The following is a 23776-nucleotide window of genomic DNA, read 5'->3' as shown; positions in this document are numbered from 1 at the left end:
CACATATCCAACCATGTCGATGGTCCCGTTCTTTTAATAGTGCAATAGGATCCCACCAAATATGATTAATACCTTATTCAACTCTTACACTGATAGACAAGTGAAAGCTGAGTTAGGGTTTATTTCTCTATATTCCTGCCACACCTTGTCACAATCCTTTCCTAAACAGAAGTTAAGGAGCCCTGGTGGCACAATGATTAAGAGCTCAACTGCTGAGAGTTCAAACTCACCCAGCACTATGTGGCAGAAAGACCTGCAGTTTGCTCCTATAAAGATTACAGCCTAGGAAACCTATGGGTAGTTTTACTCTGTCCTATGGGTTGCTACCAGGTCACTATGAGTTGAAATTGACTTGATGGCACACAACAAAAAATAGAAGTTACTTGAGAGCAGGAAGTTGTCTTATTTTCCTGTTTGTGTGTATAATGTCTGGCCTCTCATGGTTGTAACAACATTTGATGAAGGAGCAAACCAGTACATCTCCTCCTCTGAATATAACGCTATATGTTGACTTAGGTTGCATCTGCATTCTCTTGGCAAGCATGAATTTCAACAGTCTTCTGCATAATATTGGGGAACAACTAGACAGTGATAAACTGGCCTCCCTCAAATTTCTGAGCCTGGACTACATCCAACAGCGAAAGCAGGAACACATTAAAGATCCCCTGGCATTCTTCACGGCACTCCAGGAAAAGAGAATGTTGGAGGAGAACAACCTGTCCTTCCTGAAGGAGCTGCTTTTCCGAATTCAAAGTCTGGATCTGCTGACCAGGTATCTTGGCATCAGCAAGGAGGAGATGGAGAGAGAGCTTCAGATACCAGGAAAGGCCCAGATTTCTGCCTACAGGTGAGTAGAACCTTCTCAGTTTGGAGACTTGGAGATATGTGTTAAATGGGTACAGCTTTATGGGAAGGGCCAACTGATGGCTGTCCGTGTGGTGTGACTTTGGAGGCTCTAGGAAGATGTCCCACCAGCACAAAATTAAGAAATTTAGAGGCCTTAAATAACAACAAGGGAGCTCTGGTGGTGTAATGCCTAAAGTGTTTGACTGCTAACCAGAAGGCTGGTACTTCAAACCCACCATCCACTTCTCAGAAGGAAGGTTGGGCAATCTACTTCCGTAGAGATACCACCTCTGAAACCCAAGGAGGGGTCACTATGAGTCAAATTGACTTGACAGCAGTGAGTTTGGCTTTTTTGTTGTTGTTGTTTAAATAGAACAAAACTCCCTGGGTAGCATAACAGTTTGTGCTTGATGACCAACTTAAATGTCAGCAATTCAAACATACCCAGCAGAAAGGCTTGGTGATTTACTTCTGCAACTTGGAGTTGCCATGAGTTGGAATGGGAGCTCTGGTAGCATAGTGGCTAAGACACTTGCCTGCTAACCAGACGGCTGGTGGTTCAAACCCACCAGCCACTCCTCGGAAGGAAGGTTGGGCAATCCTACTTCTGTAGTGATACTGCCTCGGAAACCCAAAGAGGGGTCGCTATGAGTCGGGTTTGACTCGACGGCACATAACAACAACAACAACAACATGAGTTGGAATCAACTCCACAGCAGCTGGTTTTATTAATGCCCTGATCCTTCTATTCTCAGAGACCTGGCTGTCTAGCATGTCCCTTGTCATATATCTCACACTCTGAGGCCTGACCATTTTTATTTTAAATGACAGAAGAGATATTCAGGATAGCTTTGGTTCAATAGAATTACGAAATCTTTATAAGGAATTTATTCATTAAGACACCACAACAACCTCAGAACTAGGAACAGTGGAGGGTCTTATATGGAAAAAGCTTTAGAGAAATACTTCTAGGATAGAGATTTCATGAGAAATAGGCCAGGTGCAAAATGGAGGTGGCATCTTCTGACCTCCTCTAACTTCACAAGAGGAGGACAGAATTACCATCAGCAGCTCAAGGCTTATTTCAATGATTCCAACTCACCCTCCAGCCATTTTACCAACTTTGACACCAATCGTCCCTGCCAGGATGCTCACTACTTCTCTGCTGGGTTTGATAATTCGTTACAATGGCCACACAGAACTCACAGACAGTACTCATAGTTATGGGGTTTATTAGAGACGTAACAGGCTACAATTCAGGTTTAGGAATGTGCTCAGGATATAGTTCTTCGATCAGGACAGTCTCCCCTCTGCTGTGCCCTCAGACACGCCTCTCTGGCTCTTGGCCTCTTGGCCTGGCCTCTGCCTTTATGGGCCAGATGAGCCTGCCGCTATGTCTCGTGCCTCTATGGTTCCACTGCCACCGTCTCTCTGACAGGGCACTCTCCGCTGAGTGTCTCTCAGCCAAGGAGGTCCAGCGCAGGGATCTCAGGTCCAAGGACGCGCTCCACTTCACCTCTAGCTCTTCTCTCTTGATGGCAGTGAGATCCCCTCTCTGCCTCTCAAAACCCAAACCAAACCCAGTGCTGTCAAGTTGATTCCGACTCATAGCGACCCCCATTGGGTTTCCGAGGCAATAAATCTTTACGGAAGTAGTTTGCCCACTTAAGCCTGACAAAGTGACAAAACTAACCAATCCCAACATCAGAGTTCTACACACCTTATTTACATGGTCCCACCCAGTAATCCGGTGGGAGTTACAAAGACTATGGCTAGAAAAGCTATACCAAGTAATTCACAGCACTGCACCAGATGATAACACTGACCAACTTCTGTTTCTACACTATTTTCACTTTCAGAATTTTAATTTTCTGATTTAATTTTGAAGTCAACATGTTTTTGATATTAAAGTTATTTTCCTTTCCATTTATATATTGAAAAGTTTGCTGACTTATAAAATACTCCTTTGTTCACCCATTCATCAAGATATCCCAAGTCTAGCATGTGTCAAGAAACAATAATACCTGTCCCTAGATGGTACAGATGGCTTGTGGTGGACTACTAACCTGAAGGTTGGTGGTTTGAACCCACCCTGTGGCGTTACAGAAGGAAGTCCTGCTTATCTACTTCCATAGATTACAGTCAAGAAAAGCCTGTGGAGCAGTTCTATTCTGTAACACATGGGATCACCATGGCCAGAATCAGCTCAATGGCAAAAGCTTTTTAATCATTATTGCACACTTAGTGTGTGTCAAAGATTGGTTTAAGCACTTTATTCATTTAATATTTATTTTTAACTTTATATAATTTATTTAATACTCATCATGTCTCTAAAATGTAGATATAGTATCATCTCCATTGTACAGATAAGGGAAAAAAAAGTGAAGTAAGTCTAAAGTCACAGCTCATCAATGTGTAGCCAAGGTTCCAACACTGGTGGTCTGGGTCCCATGAACTTAAACATTACCTCATGGTCCTCTGGGCTTATGAACAAATAAAAAACACAAGGACCCTGCTATCAGGGAACTCAGTTTGGTAAACCAAAAACCAAAAACCAAAAGCCACTGAGTTGAATTTGATTCATAGTGATCCTATAGGGCAGAATAGAACTGATCGATAGGGTTTCCAAGGCCGTAAATCTTTGCGGCTCAGAAGGAAGGTCGGGTAATCAACTTCCATAGTGATTCTGCCTTGGAAAACCAAGGAGGGGTCACTATGAGTTGAATCTGACTCAACGGCAGTGAGTTTTCTTTTTTTAAAAAATCTTTGGAGAAGCAGACTACCACATCTTTCTCCCACACAGTGACTGGTGGGTTCAAACCACTGACCTTTTGTTTAGCGGCAGAACACTTAACCACTGGGCCACCAGCCTCCTTCAGTTTGGTGAACAGACAGTTATGATATCTGTGTTAATCTCTGAGGGATACAAAGACACAGGGAAGGAGGGACTGCAGCCCGAGGACACCTTGACAATGCTTGAGCTGATGCTTAGTGGGTGAAGGGTAGTCTGCAGATAGCCAAAGGACTGAGATGTAGGAAATGGGGGGAACATAAAGGGGTGAAAGGGCTAGGTATCTGGGTGTGTTTGGAGTTTCAGATCCTTTGGTTGGTGGAATCTGTAGGGGCTGTGAGGGTGTGTTGAGGAGAGTTTGGAGTGAGGGCTCAGAAGCAGTGAGAGAAGTCGGTAAGCCGGTTGACTGGGCTCAGTTCACAAAGGTTCTTATATTCCAGAACCCAGTGGCCTTACTATTGAATGGAAAATCTGGGAGGATACTGACAAGTTTTAATTAGGGAAATGATGGTCCAATTTGCTTTTTAAAAAGCATAATTGCAAACAGTTCATTTTTTAAAAAAATTAGAACATGTTTTTATTTTATGGTGAAGGACAAAAGGAAAATAAGATTTAACTGAAAGTAGGTGAAAAGTAAAGTGGCTTGAACTTTAATTTCTGTTAAGGTTGGGATAGTTGGGCATTTGTTGTTGGTACTGGATGTGTTGGACCCGACTTGACAGCACCGAACAACAACAACAGCCATCCAGTTGATTGTGACACATAGCAATCCCATAGGACAGAGTAGAACTGCCCCATAGAGTTTTCTAGACTGTAATCTTTACAGGAGTATATCGCCAAGTCTTTCTCCTACAGAGCTGCTGGGTGGGTTTGCACCCCCAACCTTTTGGTTAGCAGCTCTTAGTCATCGTGCCACCAGGGCTCTGTAGCCAATTGTTTTCTGTGTCATTATATCGGTCTCTTACTAATGAGTTAACTCATACATCATGTTGTCAACTTTTATTTTAAAGGAAGGCCATTGGAATCAAGTCTACCGTGACTCCATATATCAAATGGGAAATTATTTAGGAAGCTATTTCTAAAGTGTCTTAATTTCCTACTGCAGGGTCATGCTTTTTCAGATTTTCGAAGATGTAAACAAAGAGGAGTTAAAATCCTTTAAGTTTTTTTTGAGAAAGGAGATTCCCAAATGTAAACTGGATGATGACATGGTAAGACTGGTATCCTGACAAGGTTTATCCCTGGGAATTGGTCAGGCAATGGGGGTTAATGAAATTGAGGAGGTGGGCTCTTCAAAGACAACTTTGATTCTCACTTTTTAACTAGGGGAGAAGAATCTTGTCAGGCATGGCTGTCGTTGGTATTATGTCTTTGTAGACTGTAAAGTCCTGCTTATGTTAATTATCAGGACCAAACAGGGAAGGCTGGTTATTTTCTGGGGCACATCCCAGTGTAGGACCCAGCAGAGGCAGAAGACAGTCTTGGGTCTGAGGTGTTTTCCCCATTTTTGCATCCCTGAAATAACCTGGAACTTGGAATTTAGACAGATGGGGGGAGGGAGCTCAGGTCTGGAAGTAGAATGGGGGCCAGAGACAAAGTTAAGTGTGAGACAGTCCCCAGGTGTCTCAGGCACCTCTGGCTGCATCCCAGTTGTCACTGGGAAGACTTACAAAGACAATTCACTCAGCCCAGATCCTCAACCTGACTGGTTGATGGTTGCCATGGCTTCTCCTTTATTCTCTCCCTTGAGTCTTTCTGGGCCAGAAAACACAGAATCGCAACCCCCCGCCCCCCCAACTGTAGGAAGCAAGGAAGGGCCTTTGGTTTGAGAAAGTGGAAGTAAAAACAGTCTGATCTAAATTCCAGTCTCACTCAATGCAGTCTTCCAACTTTGTTTCTCCTCCTTGTAGTCCTTGCTTGATATTTTCATCGAGATGGAGAAGAGGATGCTCCTGGCAGACGGAAATTTGGAGACCCTAAAAAAAATCTGTGGCCTAATCAGTAAGAGCCTGCTGTTGAAAATTAATGAGTATGAAGACTTAAGCAGAGGTAGAAATAAGCTGACAGCAAAATGTGTTCTTAAATTGACAAATCCTTCTGTGCCACAACTGCTTCTAACCAAATATGGGGGGTGGGTTTCTTTTTAATCCAGAGAGAAGAATGAGCCTTGAAAGAAGTCCAGATGGATTTTCAAATGGTAATACTTGGAGATAAGGTTTCACGATTTAATTAGTTACTTTACTCTCAGATATACTCCTGCCTCATCTTCACAAACTTTTTGCCATGTCCACATCTCTATGGACCTACTCTCCTAACATCAGGGTGAAACCTCAGTGGCTACTTGTAGTCGATCACCTCCTCTACGCGTTGAAAATATAAAAAGAATTGCCAAAAGACACAGACCCTGCAGTCCCGGACTGACCAGTTTGAAATAGATGCAGAATTTGTCAGTGCAATTTTTTTCTCCAAGTGTTTTTCCTTCCTTTTTTCCTCCCTTCCTTCCTTCCACCTTCCCTCGTTCCCTCCCTCCCTCCCTCCCTCTCTCCTTTCTTTCCTTGCTTCCTTCTTTCATGTGTTGTGCCTGTGTTATATACTGGGTAGCTGGATTCAGCCTTCTGGTAAGCAGTCAGATGCCTCACCACCAGAGCTCCCCCAAATGCTCTGAAATAGTCTGACTAGTATTGGTGTGATCTCTTCTCTGAATGTTTGTTAGAGTTCACCGTAAACTTGTCCAGGCCAGGGCTTTGTTGTTGTTGTTGAGAGTTTTTTCCTACCTCAGTCTGTGTTAGTTCATGTAGGTAGTGTGTTTCTTGAAATTTCTGCATTTTCTCTAGGTTTTCAAATTTGTGGGATAACAGTTTTTCATAGTATTCTGTTATGATCCTTTTTATTTCAATTTGTTCTGGTGTAATAACACCCATCTCGTTTCTTATTTGGGTTATTTTCTTCTTCTCCTGCTTTTCTTTGGTCACTTTGGCCAGTGATTTCTTAATTTTATTGATCATTTCAAAGAACCAGCTTCTGGTCTTGTTGATTATTTTGATTATTTTTCCTTTTCATTTCGTTCTCACTGCTGTCGAGTTGGATCCGACTCATAGTGACCCCTCCTTGGGTTTCCGAGGGGGTATCACTATGGAAGTAGATTGCCCAACCTTCCTTCTGAGGAGTGGCTGGTGGGTTTGAACCTCTAGCCTTCTGGTTAGCAGTCAAATGCCTGAGGCACTTCGCTACCAGAGCTCCTATTTCAATTTGTTCTGCTCTAATCTTTGTTTCCTTTCTTCTAGTGACTGTGGGTTACTAGATCCTTTCTTCTAATGACTGTGGATAACAGTCTAGTGACTGTTTTAGTGAATTGTAAGGTTAATGCTTTGATTTGGGCCCATTCTTTTTTTGCAGGGAGGGGCTGTTTATTGCTGTAAATTGATCTCAGCACTCCTTTTGTTATGTCCCAGAGGTTTTGGCATGTTGCATTTTCATTCTCATATGATTCTAGGAAATCTTTTTATTTCCTCTTTGATTTCTTCTACTACTCAATGTGTAGAAGCAAAGTGTTATTTAGTTTCCACCACTTGATTTTTTTCCCTTGCTCTTTCTGTTATTAATTTCTACTTTTATAACATTGTGACCAGAGAAAATGCTTCATATTATTTTGATGTTTGGCATTTTATTGAGGCTCGCTTTGTGGCCTAAAATGAGGTCTGTTCTGGAGACTGATCCCTCTGTGGTGGGAAAGAATGTATACTTTGCTGCTGTTGAGTGGCGTGTTCTGTATATGTCTATGAGGTCAAGTTGATTGATTGTAGCATTTAGATCTTCTGTATCTTTGCTGAGTTTCTTTCTAGTTGTTCTTGTCCTTCATCAAATATAGTGTGTTGAAGTCTACTACTGTTATTGCGTAACTGTCTATTTCTTTTTTCAATGTTATTAGAGCTTATTTCATGTATTTTGGAGCTCTGTCACTGGGTGTGTATATATTTATTATGGTTATGTCCTCTTGGTAGATTGACTTATTAATCATTATAAAATGTCCTTCCTTATCTTTTATGGTGGATTTTGCCTTATAGTCTATTTTATCAGAGATTAATATTTCCATTCCTGCTCTTTTTTGGTAATTGTTTGCTTTATATATACTTTTTTCCATCCTTCTAGTTTTAGTTTATCTATGTCTTTGTGTCTACAGTGTGTCTCTTGTAGACAGCATATTGATGGGTTTTTGTTTGTTTTTTTAAATCCATTCTGCTACTCTCTGTCTCTTTACTGGTATGTGGAATCCATTTACGTTCAGTGTGATTATTGATAGGTATGAGTTTACTGCTGTCATGTTGTGCTTTTTTGTGTGTGGTGTAGATGACTTCTTTGTTCCATTTAACTTTCTATGTTGAGTTATTTTTATTTCTGGATTTTTCTTTCCTTTCTTTCATTGTTGCTGATTTTGTGTTTACTGAGTCTTTATGTTTTTCCTTTTTTCAAATTTTAGTGAGTACATTTGTTACCTTCTTTTGTTGTTCCCTTGAGATTTACCTTATCTTTCTAAATTTAAAGCAGTCTTTTATTTCTTGATATCACCTTTACTTCCTCTCGACATGAAAGTTCTAGAACTACATTTATTTACCCTTTTTGTTTTGAAATTGTCATCATTTACAGACTGATTTCTCTGGTTCTCTGTTTTCAATCTTTTAGCTTTATTTTTGAGAATTCTTTATCAGGTTGGTATCTTGCTAATGCTGTCCTGTGTTCTATTTCAGGTTGTTATAGGTTCTCTGTCCAAAGGACTCCTTTTAATATTTTCTGTAAGGTTGGTGTGGATTTTGCAATTTCCCTTGTTGTTGTTGTTGTTACATGCCGTCGAGTCGGACCCAACTCATAGTGACCCCTCCTTGGGTTTCTGAGGCAGTATCACTACGGAAGTAGATTGCCCCATCTTCCTTTTGAGGAGTGGCTGGTGGGTTTGAACTGCCAGCCTTCTGGTTAGCAGTCAAGTGCTTTAGGCCCTACGCTACCAGAGCTCCTTAGTTTCTGTTTATTTGGAAAAGTCGTAACTTCACCATCATATTTGAGAGACAATTTTGCTTGATATGTAATTGTTGGTTGGCAATTTTTTCTTTCAAGGTTTTATATATGCCATCTCATTGTCTTATTGCCTGTATGGTTTCTGCCAAGTAATTAGAGCTTTGTCTTATTGGTTCCCCTTTGTAGATGAGTTTTCATTTTTCCTGACCTGTGCTCAAGATTCTTTCTTTGTTTTTGGTTTTGGCCATTTTGATTATAGTATGTCTTGGTGGCTTTCTTTTGGAGTCTATTCTATATGGGATTCACTGAGTTTCTGGGATGAAAATCTTCTCATCTTTCATGATATTAAGGAAGTTTGCTGCCAGTGAATCTATGATAATTCTCTGTGTTTGTTTATTTTTGCTTCCTGTTCCAGCCACACATAAAGTTTTCCTTTTCCTAGTGTCCTACATTTTTCTTAGGTTTTCTTCATTCTTTTGTCTCCTTTTCTCTCAAACAAATTGGTGTCAAGGAATTTATCCTCTATTTCACTAACTCTATCTTCCATTGATTCAATTCTGTTCCTGTGTCCTTCTGAAATTTTATTATTAATCTTTTGGATTTCAAGTTGCTGTTTCACTATGGTTTCTAATTATCTATTTATTTTGATATTTTTTTCTTATATAGTTTTTCTGAATCTTTCTGTTGCTTTGTCTGTGTTTTCCTTGATTTTATTTATGCTTTCCTTGGTTTTGCCTGTTTCTCTCAATGTCTTTCTTAATTTCTTGAAGAATGCTACATATTAATCTTTTGAGTCCTTATCAGGTACTTCCATTACCATTTCTTCCTACAGAGGATTTTCTGGTTGTTTATTTTGGTCACTTGCTGAAGTCATCTTGCCCTGTTTATTTATGTGATTTTGTGTTGTTTATTGGCATTAAGGTGTTATTATAGTTGTTTATCTTGTGTTTGCTGCACCCTGATTTTTGTTTTGTTTGTTTGTGATATATCTGAGTAGGTGGGGAATGTGAGGTACTTTGGACAATAGTCTGGTTGCTCTGCAGCTCTCACACCTGTCTTCAGGAGCGTAGTGCTGTGTCTGGGTGTGGGAGCACAGATCTCTCTCTGTTCATTGGTCTTGAATAACATCTGAGGATGTAGCTGGTATTGCTGGTGAGATGATGTGTCTGTCCATCTCTTCACCTGGGTGTGGGCACAGGATGTGCTCTCACTGGTTGCTGGATTGGGTGTTGCGTGTGCTCATTGCTGGTTGTTGGGTGGCTGGGCAAGGGTGTCCAGGTAACTGGTCAATGAGTGGGTGACACAGAAACTCTCATCAATGGGCCTTGGTGGGCAGGGCTGAAGGGATGGTTGAAGTGGTAACAAGTCACTGGTTGTGGGGAGGTGTGCAGTGGGGCTGAGGCAGGGGGAATGCCACTAGTCCAGAGGTGCCTGCTAGGAAAGGCATGTCCCTGTCCATTACAGCACGACATGGGGGAGGGTGTACCACCAGTCTTTGGGCCCCCAGCACAGGTGGTGGTGACAGGAAGTAGGAGGTGCCACTTGTGTACAGGCCCCTGGCATGGGCAGTTGGGTGTAGGAGCACGTACCTCCTGTTTGCAGGTTCCCAGTGCCATTGGCTCTGCAGAGCAGTGGGTGCTACTGGTCCATGGACTTGGTGTGGGTGTCTGGGGCACAGGAGTGTGTGCTGTTGCTCTGCAGTCTGTTGGTGCTGGTGGCTGGGTGGAGAGGCCATGCTGCTGCTCCACAGAATCCCGATGCAAGTGACAGAATGAAGGGGCAGGCACCTCAGGTCCATAGTCCTCCAGCATGGGGGACTTAGGGAGCACAGTGGATGAAGCGAGTGTACTTAAATTTTACAGGGCATGGAGCCCTGTGCTTGCTGTGGACATGGGTGCAGAGTCACTCCTGCTTGGCTGTACCATGTGATGGGGGCTTTGGCTGAGAATGCTGTTTGCTTTGTCTCAATATTACCATGCTGTGCAGGTTTGGCTGGCGGGGTGTGATGAACCATAATTTTCTGTGTCCCACCAGCCACTCCTCGGAAGGAAGGTTGGGCAATCCTACTTCCATAGTGATACTGCCTCGGAAACCCAAGGAGGGGTCGCTATGAGTCGGGGCCGACTCGACAGCACATAACAACGACAACAACAACTGTTTTTTACAATCTCACCTCCCACTTGATACTCAGTCTGATTATTGAGCCTTGTCTTTGATATTCAGGGTTCCAAAGCTGTCATTTATATCCAGCTCACTTGTTTTCTTGGGTCTTTGCTGTAAAATGGACATAATGAGGCATTTGACTACACTGCCATCTTGGACTGCTTCCTTTAATGAAGATTATATTAAATTCAGAGGAATATTTTTTAAAATCCAATAATCTCATCACTCTATAAATACTAATAGTGTTAATATTTTTGTACTTTCACCCTGTCTTTGTATGTATATATATGTATGTATCTGTGTGTGTATACCGAAAACAATTTTTAAAAAAATTTTTATTGTGATTTGGTGAAAGTTTACAGAGAAAATTCATTTTCCATACAGCAGCTCACACACACTTTGTCTCATGACATTGACTGCAATTTCCCACAATGCATCAGCTCCCCTCCCACTTCCTTCCTATAGTTATCTCTTCTCTGTCCTTCCCTCCCATGTACTCCTGCCCCCTGAGCTGTCTCCCTGTACATACCCAGCCCTTCTATTCTCCCATGATTGATCTCTCCAAGGAGTATATCTACCTAACATAAATGTTCAGTTCATATGCCTGTCTTTTGTTTGGCTGGAAGCCACAGAAGTGGATTCACTTCCAGACCTGAAGGGCAGCTATGGGCCATAGTCTCAGGGGTTCCACCAGGCTCTATTAGACTAGCAAACCTGGTCCCTTTAAAAAAAAAAAAAAAAGATTTTGAGTTTTGTTTCACATTGTTCTCCCAGTCTATCCAGGATCTCCTACATAGATCCCCCTCTGTGTGGTTTACAGTGGTAGCTGGGCACCATCTAGTTCTTCTGGTCTTATGGTTGTATAGGCTGAGGATTGCATGGTGTACCAGTCACTTGGACTAATTGTTTCCATGCCTCTTTGGTTTTCTTCATTCTTCTTTGCTCTGGATGAGGAGAGACTCATCATTGCATCTAGATGGCTGCTTGCAAGCTTTTAAGATCCCAGTCACTACTCATCAAAGTAGGATGTGGAACCATGTTTTTGAGTAGTATGTTATGCCAGTTAAGCTTGATGTCCCCTGCAATCATGGTCCTGAGCCCACAGGTCCAACCACTCCTTCCCTCTGGGTAGCTGGCTGTGGCCAAGAAGTGACTACAACCTTTTCCCTTGTCAGCTTTGCTATATACCTGGAAATTCTTACAGAACATGAAAATACACTTGTAGAAACATTGTCTGCCAACCCTATACATGGTCATGGGCACACTACCCCCTGCACAGACACACCTAATCATTCAGCTTGTCCACCCCTCTATCCACCCATGGATCAATGCTTGCCATCACTGACAACACAGTACTGTACAAAAGGGCTCATCTTTGTTGCCTGTACCTCCCATGCACCTCTCTATGTCTTCCTCTTCTTCAGTGCCACTGTGTTGATCACTCACATTTGGTACATTACCCTTCCCTTCACCCAGATCAATACTTGTAGCAGTGAGAAAACAAATTTTTGATCATTCTTTGTTATATTGTAGTTGTTGTTACGTGCCATCAAGTCGATTTCAAAACATAGCAACTCTATGTGACAGAATAGAACTGCCTCATAGGGTTTCTTAGGCTGTAATCTTTACAGAAGCAGATTGTCAGGTCTTTTCTCCCACAGAGCCACTGGTAGATTGAACCACCAACCTTTTGGTTAATAGCTGAATGCTTAATCATTGCACCACGGCTTCTTGTTAAAGAGTAAGGCTGAGTAATGTTCATGCATCCCTCCCACTCTCCATACCTGCTCGAGCCCAAGGCTCTAAGAGGTTAAAGTTCTTTTAAATCAATAATTAATTTGAACTAGCTCTCTCTGATAGTTTTATTAGTGAATATGTCACAAATACCACATTGTGGTATTCAGCCCAGTGATGTAGAAGAATATGAAATTATGGCACTTCTTGGCCATAATTCTCCCTTTGAACATGAGACCTTGTGTTTCCAGAACATGTTAATGGCTCAGCCTTCAGAATTCGTGTGAACTAAAAGACTATATTCAAAGCCTTTGAGTTTTAATATGAGTTTTTACATTTTTATTTTTAAATGGATCTTATGTTGTCCTAAAAGGGCCCTGGTGGCACAACATTAAAGAGCTCAGCTGCTAACTGAAAGGTCAGTAGTTCAAATCCACCAACTGCTCCATTGGAGAAAGATGTATGGTCTACTTCCATAAAGATTACAGCCTTGGAAACCATATGGGGAGAGTTTTACTTGTCCTATGGGGTCACGAGGAGTCAAAATCAACTCCATGGCAATGAGATATTTGTTCTAGGTGCTACCGTTTGTTTACCAAAGTACGTTCCCTGCCATGTCTTATTCTAGATGTGTCTCTTGATTTCTTGTAGGGGAGGAGTTAATTGGAAAACTGACAATGTCTGACTCTCCAAGAGAACTGGAAAGTGAGTTAGGGGTAAGTAGAAACCTCAAAGTGCTCGTTCTAGGTGCTAATTATTGAATTCATTAGCTTTTTTAGCTGCCAGATAAATCAATAAGGGGTAGAAACTTATTACAAATTTTGGGAAATGTAGGGAAAAAAATCACAAAAAGATAAATTTAAAATGTGGCTTTTTAATTGTTAAAATATGACCTCTTCAGTTTCCTATGAATTAAGTTTTAATTTTAAAGTAATAGACAAAGGTATTGGAATGGTTGGAGGGTAGAGGGAGTAGGAAGTTTCCTACCTAATCTTTCTAGGAGCCACATCAGCCTGAAAGGGCTAGGGTTTTGGGAAAAAAGTCTACTTAGCAGGATTGGAAAAAGCAAAGCGTTGTCTTTTAACTTGACATTTGAAAAAGCTTTCTCCTTTGTGATTAATATAAGCAGCAAACACTCATGATTTAGTAGTCTATGTATCCTCATCTTGATTTCAAGTCAGCATAATAATAACTTTCAAGACATAATAATATCATTCAGTGATTCACCAAATACATTCGGACTCATTAGCCCATTTACTTCTCCCCAAATGCTACTTGCAGTCAGGCTTGTCACCAGACCTCTCTCAGGCTAAAAAATGAAGATTAACCAAAGTAAGGTGGCACTTTGTAAACAGTACTTCACAAATAGTATTGTCTCCACTGAACAGCTGAAGACATTGAGTCTAGGACAGATTAGGTGGTGGTGGTGGTGGTTGTGTGCTGTCAAGTCAGTTCTGACTCAGAGCAACCATATAGGACAAAGTGGAACAGCCCCATTGGGTTTACTAGGCTGTAAATCTTTATGAGAGCAGATTACCAGGTCTTCTGCAGAGCTCCTGGGTGAATTTGAACTACCAACCTTTCTATTAGCAGCCAAGTGCTTAACTGTTGCCCCACTCCAAAACAAAAAACCAAACTCACTGCCATCGAGTTGATTCCAACTCATAGTGACCCCTTTGGGTTTCTGAGGCAGTAAATCTTTATAGAAGTAGAGTGCCCAGTCTTCCTTCCACAGAGTGTCTGGTGGGTTTGAACTGCCACACCTTCTGGTTAGCAGTCAAATGCCTTAGGATCTACACCACCAGAGTTCCTTATAGGTTAGGTAATTTACCCAAAGTCTTATGGTTATGAAGAAGTAGAGCCAGGAATTCTGCCACTTAGCCTGGGACCCTTTCTCTACCTCAAGACTTCCAACTAAATCCTGACTAATGTCAGCACTGAGACGGTCCTAGGAAAATGAGCAAGACCCAGGGTCACCTCTGACAGGTTGTGTCAGGTACTTAGTCTAAATAACAGACCCCATAGCACAGCTTCCTGACCATTGCATCTCACCCCACCACTCCTGTGGTCCTCAGAGGTGGGTTAAGATTTTAAATCAGATTTTTAAAAGCCCAGAGACCAGACTATGTCCTATGTGAAAGGCAGGCACACAGTGGTTAGCCCAGAAGCCTGGATGAGTAGAGCAGGTAGCCAAGAGAAACATAAGGTCATGGAGTGGCATGCATTCATTCATTCAGAAACGACTGAGCACTCACAAGTTAATAAATTCTAGGCTTGGCACAGATGATATCTCCCTGGAGGAGTCTACTGTATCACAAAGGAAGCAGGCCCAAGAACAAATAATTATAAATCCAAGTGATGACAACAATCTCAAAATATGTGCAAAGTGCTCAGGAGGCTCGACTACTGGGACACTGCTTTAACACACTCACTAACTCTGGGACAGAAGTCTGAGGGAGACCCAGGAACAGGTGGAAACTAGTTCTCCAGGGTAGCAACTCCAAGTTGGGGTGGGACAACAAAAAGCCACTTTGGCTTGAGGGACAGTCTAACATCTTACTATGGATTGTTGGTTCAAATCTGTGGTGTCCAACCCACAGTCAGGCCCTGGGTTGGGTTTTTGTTTTCCAGACATCAGACAAAGTTTACCAAATGAACAGCAAACCTCGAGGATATTGTTTGATCTTCAACAATTATGATTTTGCAGTAGCACGGAAGAATGTGAGCAAGCTTTACAAAATTAAAGATAGAAATGGAACAGACTTGGATGCAGGTAGAGTATAACTCAAAATAGAGATGTGAAATATTTCTTAGATCTATATTTTTATCGAAAGAAGGAGGACAAAATTGTACCAACAGGGCTGTGTGTTTCTTCAAAATGAATGTAGCTATATTTCCCTGTGGAGGTGAAGAACAATGTTATGTATTTTTTAATTTGTTGATATATTTTTAAATGAATTTTTTCAAAGCAATGTCTATATAAAGTCTTTCTAAAAGGCTTATAATTAAAAGCAGCAATAAGATTTGTTTTTAATTCAATTACACCCATTCCTCACATATCAACATAGTTAGGTTCCAAAGACCAGGCCATTATGCAGCAACAGCATGTGAAAATGGAGAACGACCACATCAGATCACAAAATAGAAGACAGCTGCCTCACTACATAACTACCAAATCACATCGTTAAATAGCTGCCAAACCACTGAGAATCACAGCCCAGCCAAGCTGCCACATAACTTTACCCATCACAGCCCGAGTTACTCTCGTCTCACACCTCAGTATTCTTTACTGCCAGACATATGTTGTTAATAAGCAAAATAGCTGGATAGTAGATTTTTTAAAACTACTGTCGTAAATGTGAAACTTTGGATAATGAGCGAGTCAGTAAGTGAGGAGAAAGTATAAATGTATAATGCTTCTGGGAAATGCATTTGACATCAGGTGAAAACATTGCCTTGGCATCGAGAGTGCTTATAGAAGGTATGTTCATAAAAGCTGGGCTATTGAGTACAGCAGAAATTGTGGGTCCTTAACAGAAATAACATTTTCAAATGTTAAACTAGCTAGAAATTCTTTTGCACAGTTAATTGAAGCTCAGAGTGAGAACTTACAAGTTAAATGAAAAAAATAATATGAATATAAAATGACAACAAATATAAATAACAATAGAAATAATCCAATCTGATATTGTGATTATTAATAATTTCGACTTGATTTGGTCTTCATGACCATTACAACATCAGGTGATGACATTTTGCAAAGTTTAGAAGATTAATATAGGTTCATTATAATCATCAGGACTCTGAGATGATCACAGTTGATAATTGACTTGTTATTCAAACAAATCAGTTAGAAGGTTTGACAAAGGCACTGACCTTAAATCCATCAAAGACACCATTCATCACCACACATCTTGGTACTAAAGAAAAGATCTCAGTCCTCTAATTTCCATTCATCTAATACTAGATTTCTCTTTAAATAATATTCTATTATGCTTCTGGCTGTTGATTTTCCTTTTATCTTGGTTGATTGGTTCTAGCAAGCATTTGAGTTTGCATGCCCTGTTTTTTCTGTCCCTGTTTGTATGTTCCATGCCAAATGAGTAAAAGTAGGAGACTTAGCTGCTTGAGTCATTTGAGAAGATTTAGCATAAACTAAATAGACATATTTTATTCAAAAGTTTTTAAAAACTTTTTTTCTGGTTAAGTAAGTAATAGTTATTTTTAAAATTGGTTTAGTAGGAAGTCTAAATAATACATCTTACAGACTCAAACCAAAAACCAAACTCATTGCCGTTGAGTCAATCCTCACTCACTGTGACCCTTGTTGGGTTTCCAAGGCTGTAAATCTTTATGGAAGCAGACTGCCTTGTCTTTCTTTCATGGAGCAACTGGTAGGTTCAAACCACCAACCTTTTGGTTAGCAGCCAAATGCCTTAATCACTACCCCACCAGAGCTCCTTTCTTGTAGACTAGTGCAGAAAAGACAAGTCAGCAATATTCTTCCTTTCCTCACATGTTTCAGGATTTGAGCATGTTCTCAGCTGGTGGCAATAACTATTAGCAGCCATGTAATCCAGATACTATTTCAGAGGATTTTATTCTTTAAAAGGAGCCCTGGGCTTAGGACCATAGTTGCAGGGGACATCAAGCTCAATTGGCATAACATACTATACAAAACATTGTTCCACCTACTACTTTGGCAAGTAGTGACTGGGACCTTAAAAGCTAGGAAGCTGCCATCTAGATGCAACAACGGGTCTCTCCTCGTCAAGAAGAAAGAAGAAAACCAAAATTAATGGAAACAATCAGTCCTAGTGACTGGTACACCATCCGATCTGCAACCTATACAACTATGAGACCAGAAGAACTAGATGGTGCCCAGCTACCACTGCCATCCACTTGGAAGGGATGTAGGAGATCCTGCATAAAGAGGGAGAACAATGTGGAACAAAACTCAAAATCATTTGGAGGCAAAAAAAAAAAAAGAAGGTGGTGACCAGGTTTGCTGGTCCAGTAGAGCCTGGTGTAACCACTGAGACTATGGCCCCTAGCTGCCCTTCAGGTCTGGAATTGAACCCATAACTGTGGTTTCCAGCCAAACAAAGTACAGGCATGTGAGTTAAACATTTACCTCAAGTAGACACACGCCCTGGAGAGAACAATCATGGGAGAAGGAAGGGCTGCTTATGCACAGGGAGATAGCGCAGGGTGCAGAAGAGTATGAAGGGATGGACACTGGGAGGAGGTAACTATGGGGAGGAAGTGGGAGGGGAGCTGCTGCATTGTAAATTTTGGTCAATGACATGAGACAAAGTATATGTGAACTGCTGTATGAAAAATGAATTTACTCTGTAAATCTTCACCCAAATCTTAAAAAAAAAAAAAAAAAAAGTAAAAGGAGCCCTGGTGGCACAATGGTTAGAGTGCTTGGCTGCTAGCCAAAAAAAGGTTGGAGGTTCAAACCTACCAGCCACTCCATAGGAGAAAGATGGGCAGTCTGCTTCTGTAAAGATTTACAGCCTTGGGAACACTATGGACAATGCTACTCTGTCCGATAGAGTTGCTGTAAGTCACAATCTGCTCGATGGTGATAGTTTGGGGTAGTTCTTTAAATTCTGGTTCAAATTCTTATCTGATCAGTGTTATACCCAATGGTAGTGCTCTCCAACTCTGGGCTGTGGGCTTGGAATTGTGCTGTAATATGAGTTTCCCTTATTTCACTTTTCAGAGGCTTTGAAAAATACCTTTAGTGAACTTCATTTTGAGGTAATAGATTTCAAAAACTGCACAGCAAAGAAAATCTGTGAAGTTCTGGAATCCTACCAAAATAAGGACCACGGTAGCAAAGACTGCTTTATCTGCTGCATCCTGTCCCATGGAGACAAAGGCATCATCTACGGCACTGATGGGCAAGAAGCCCCCATCTATGAGCTAACCTCTTACTTCACCGGTTTGAAGTGCCCTTCCCTTGCAGGCAAACCCAAAGTCTTCTTCATTCAGGCTTGCCAAGGGCATAACTACCAAAAAGGTATAGCTGTTGAGACTGACTCAGAGCAGCAGGAAGCCTGTTCAGGAATGGCCTCACCATCTCAGAAGAGTTATATTCCAAATGAGGCTGACTTTCTGCTGGGGATGGCCACTGTGAAAAACTGCGTTTCCTACCGAAGCCCCATGGAGGGGACCTGGTACATCCAGTCACTTTGCAAGAGACTGAGAGAAAGATGTCCTAGGTAATTTTTACCTGCCCAAACTTCCTTAGTGTTACACTACTGTCTCCCTGTGACCACTGCTATACATCCAGATCCAGAGCTCAGTAGAAAATGCTAACAGATCAGATCAGTGTCCAAAGGAGTGTTTTCACTCATCTCTAAACATCTACCTGTGGATCCGGCTTTACTTCCCAATCAGTTACAAAGTGAGAGAGATGGCGAGTGTTGGCATCTAGTTCATAGAGAAACTGAGATACTTACTGAAGGGCTTGACTTATTCTACACTTCAAAGGCAACCAGGTACCACAAAGCTAGAAAGGATGGTAAAATTATGTAGTTCAATTCTCTGTCTTTCAGGCAGGTACATGATTAGTCAACCCAAGTAATTTTGGAAGGCTTCCAATAAGGTAGTAACCATTCCAATGTTTAACATTCTCTGACTCTGTCAAAAGTTCTGTAATAGTTCTTTGTGCATTGTGGGAGATTAGTTGATCACCAGCTATAGAGTAGCAAACTTTTATCTTTCCACTGATTTGGTCTGCTTTGAAGCTGTAAAATATAGAACAATATCCTTTCCTCATTTATTACATCATGTACTTCTTTTAGTTAAATGATAGTTTCTTATGTCACAGATTACCCAGATCACACACCTTGACAGATGAATAGCAAGAAACCTTCTTCAGGTTCCTTCTAGCTCTGTGTCTCATGTTTTCATTGTATGCAGAGTGAAAATTTCCTATGGCAGATAAAGGAATTGATGATGTTTTCCTATTGTAACTAAGACCCTAAGTCCTGCAAATTTCTAGGGGATACCTGCAGAGGCAGGAGCTCTGGTGGGGTAGTGGTTAAAGCATGGGGCTGCTAACCAAAAGGTTGGTGGTTTGAACCCACCAGATGCTCCATGGGGAGAGATGAGGTGGTCTGCTTTCATAAAGATTTATAGCCTTGGAAACCCTATGGAGCAAACTTACCCTGTCCTATATAGTCATCATGAGTCAGAATTGACTCAATGGCAGTGGGTTTGGTTTTTGGTTCAGCTGCAGAGGTAAATGAAAAAACAAAGCTGATGGAGAGGCTGGTGTGAAATGGGTAAGACTGAGTGCAGAAGAAATTCAATTTCCACTTGCCTCGCCCTTGTGATCTGTTCCTATGAAGACAAGACCCTAGGAAATGCTATGGGGCAGTTCTACCCTGTCATATATGGTTGCTGTAAGTTGAAATAACACAAAATATAACACACACACACACACATAGTAGCAACAAAATTTGATTGCAGCATAGATGAATCCACAGAAGCAATATCATTTGAGGCAGAGAGTGTTGGAGGTATTCAGGGGATCAGGGGACCAAGTACATGGAGCAATGCCATATACACAGAGGTCAGAAGGGAAAGAACCCAAATCTAATGCTGACATTGACATTGCTAATGGTCAGTTATTAAGATATTAAGCTCTGAGACAACTTGTTTATCTGGAAAGCTATGGTAGGTCTTAGTTTCCAAAACCAAACAAGTTGCTGTTGAGTTGATTTCAATTCGTGGCAGCCCCGTGTGTCACAGAGCAGAACTGAGCTCCAGAGGGTTCTGTTGGTTGTAATCTTTATGGAATTCCATAACCAAGTCTTTGTTCTATGGCAACACTGGGTGGCTTCAAAACACCAACCTTCTGGTTAGCAGCTGAGTGCAAACAATTTGTACCACCCAGGGAATATGGTCTTAGTTACGCCAGTTATTATTTCAAAATGCCTAATGTTTTGAGAAAAGGAACCATCAGTCAGTACCAGCAGATGAAGCAGTTCATATGAGTTTTCCCCTCACCCACCCTCACAATGTTATGCTGTGTTTTTCAGAGGCGATGATATTCTCACCATCCTGACGGAAGTGAACTATGAAGTCAGCAATAAGGATGACACGAAAAACAAGGGGAAACAGATGCCACAACCTACTTTCACACTGAGAAAAAAACTCTACTTTCCTCTTGATTGATGTTAGTATTTATGTATATAACACTACATCTACTCTTCACTTATCTATTGTCATGTTATCTCACATTTCACATTTCTATTTTGCACATTAATGATGTACATCTGGCTGTAATGAATGCCAAGTCATAAGGCAAGAGTAAAGGCTGGATGTGATGGTTAAGGTTATGTGTCAACTTGGCTGGGCCATGATTCTCCGTGGTTTGGCAGTTATGTAATGATGTAGTCATCTTCCATTTTGTGATGTGCTGTGCATTTTTACATAATGACCTGATCTCAGAAACCTAACTATAATGATAAATGAAGAGTGGGTGTAAAATTATTTTTTAAGAAGCTTTTCTTAGTTTGCATAACACTATGCTTAATTTAATTAACTATTACTATTTTGCACTTTTTTTATTATTGTTGTTTTTAATGGCTGGGAGGGGAGAGAATGGGAGTCAGGACATCGTCCTAATGCTCTTGCAAAGTCAAGCCCAAATCTCTGCCTTTGCAATAATAGCAAGTAAAACTGGACATTTATGTCCATAGCCATTATTTTAATGGAATTGATTAGTGAAAAAAGTTTTAAAACTTATAGTAGATGCAAAAAGTAAATTAAATTTTAAAAGATTCAAAAAGCAGTGGCAGAATGTTTCAACCAGAACCACTTAAATTCATTCCCTTCAAATTTTTAAACATTTTTTCAATAAGCAAAAAGAAGAAATTAAGAGCATCATCCCAATCTTTTACCTTGAATATGGTGTTCATTGCAGCATAACCAACTCAAACGCACTGCCATCGAGTAGGACCCGACTCATAGCAACCTCTCCTTGTGTTTCCGAGGCGGTATAACTACGGAAGTAGATTGCCCAACCTCCCTTCTGAGGAGTGACTGGTGGGTTTGAACCACCAGCCTCTGGTTAGCAGTCAAATACCTTAGGCACTACACCACCAGAGCTCCTTCATAGCACCATAGAACCTTTACAAAGCACAAGAGGAGGAGGAAGTGGTGAATGCCATTTCCCACTGTAAGGCCTCAGGTGGTTGGTCAGACTTGCATCTCAGCTGCCTGAGTATAGATTTCATCAGGCAGAAGGACATCCTCTCAAAGGCTTCTTAAGTAGATTTTTGTTATCCAGGCTCCTTTACAAAAGCCCTCATGTGTTAAGGTTCAGTGATTGGACAAACAACATCAAAAACAAGTGTGCCTCCTTCTCATGACTCCTCCTGAGCAATGGGAAAGAGACACAATGTTTCTGTGATGAAAGACATTAGGCCTCTGTTTAGGCTTAGGTTTCATAAGACCTGGGGACATGATCCTCAGGACACCATTAATATCACTTTTAAAAGGGTAAAAGTTAAGAGGACATTAGACTGTATTTCTAGTCTATCCTTCCAGGCCATCCTCCACACTACCTTAATGAATTACTTTTTTTTTTTTTTTCATGTAAATTGGAAAATGCCTGTTATTGGCTCAAAAATTAAAATTCAAATTATTTTACAAATTCTTTATAATATTTCCCAACTACTTTTTCAGCCTCTTTTCCTGTCACTATGGTAACGTATACATGCTTCTCTTCTGCAACATGATTTGCGTTTTGCTAGCAATGCTGCCTTCTTTCATGCATTTGCATTCACTTTGTGTTCTGTTCATTTTAAATATTAGAAAACGAGTTGTCTTTAAAAAGTAAATTTTCTTTTCAAGAATAGATTTTAATAAAACAAAATGTGATTCCATTTTCTGTTCCTTAGAATATGCTGTGTGTGTTTGGTGTAGTGTTTTTGCCACACATTTTCTCACGGGTGGAAAATGGTGGACTCACAGACATATTTTCCTTGAGCCTCCCAGTGCTGGGAGCCCCTGTTAGTGCAAACGGCTAACACAGAGGTGCCTCAGAGGAAAGGCCTGGCAATCTCCTTCTGAAAAATCAGCCACTGAGGATCCCATGGGGCACAGTTCTCCACCGATGACCCCAAAGGGTACGTTCCCCCTCCACTGAGGACCCCATGGGACATGGTCCTCCACTGTGGACCCCGTGGAAGACAGCTTTCCTCCACCGAGGACCCTGCAGGACATAGTCCATCTCCACTGAGAATCCTGTGGGGCACAGTCCTCCACTGCGGACCCCACAGGGCACGGTTCTCCACTGTGGACCCAGTGGAGGACCCTTCTCCTCCACTGAGGACCCCTGGGTGCACGGTCTCCTCTGATACACATGGAGCCACCAGGAACCAGAATCCACTCAATAACAAGTAGGCTCTCCACAACCCCTCCAAAGCTGGCTCGCACATTTTTTTTTTTTAAATTACCTGCCAACATTTGTTGTTGTTGTTGTTATGTGCCGTTGAGTGGGACCTGACTCACAGTAACCCTTCCTTGGGTTGTTGCCGAGGCAGTATCACTATGGAAATAGATTGCCCAACCTTCCTTCCAAGGAGTGGCTGGTTTAAATATTGGCAAATGTCAAATAAAAATTCACCTTCTTTGGAAAAATCAGGGTTAATAGCATTGACCTCATGCTTCTATATGCCAGCAATCAAAAGGCTCTGAGAAGTGCCTTCTTCAGATGGGGCACGTGCTCTTCCTTCCACCCATTCCTTTCCTCCTCTTCCCGATCCCCATCCCCACCCATTGCCTCCAATGAAGGAATTTGTGCTTGTGCCATTGTTGTTCTTTACATCTAGCCTGCTTCACCTATCTATGCTGCTCTCCCTGTGGGAAGCTGAATTCTGGTGATGCTTTAGAGAAGGTGGTACAAATCATCAGAAACTCTTCCCAAGTCGTTAGAAAACATGACTGAGAGGTGAGGGAGAAAAAGTTTTTGGAATCAAATCTATAAATTATCTTTCTTGCCAACTAAATACTTAAGGGAGTGGGAAAGGCACGTCCCAAAATACAATCAATGTCTAATAGGATTTCAGATCAACTTGTTCTGTAAAGGTGGAAGAGAAAACAGTGGAATGCCCAGAGAAAGCTCAGCTTCAGTACACAGAACATCCTCTTACAATAGGCATGAGAAACCACACAACTGGATGAGGAAGTAAACATTCCCACACT

At 41.3% G+C, this 23776-nt stretch overlaps 1 protein-coding gene across 1 annotated transcript; it reads left to right on the top strand.

The window, feature by feature from the left end:
• The first annotated feature begins 542 nt into the window (after positions 1–542).
• On the top strand, positions 543–20740 carry CASP8 (caspase 8). Its single transcript, XM_007935171.1, has 8 exons — positions 543–847; positions 4743–4848; positions 5548–5686; positions 5790–5834; positions 13196–13260; positions 15176–15317; positions 18276–18777; positions 20605–20740. Exons 1-8 carry the CDS (start codon positions 543–545, stop codon positions 20738–20740), a joined length of 1440 nt encoding a protein of 479 aa, XP_007933362.1.
• Positions 20741–23776: the final 3036 nt, after the last annotated feature.

This window comes from Orycteropus afer, unplaced genomic scaffold (assembly GCF_000298275.1).
Source record: "Orycteropus afer afer isolate SDZICR_OR568_19922 unplaced genomic scaffold, OryAfe1.0 scaffold00002, whole genome shotgun sequence".
Classification (NCBI taxonomy): domain Eukaryota; kingdom Metazoa; phylum Chordata; class Mammalia; order Tubulidentata; family Orycteropodidae; genus Orycteropus; species Orycteropus afer.
This window is presented reverse-complemented; position numbering and strand designations above follow the sequence as displayed.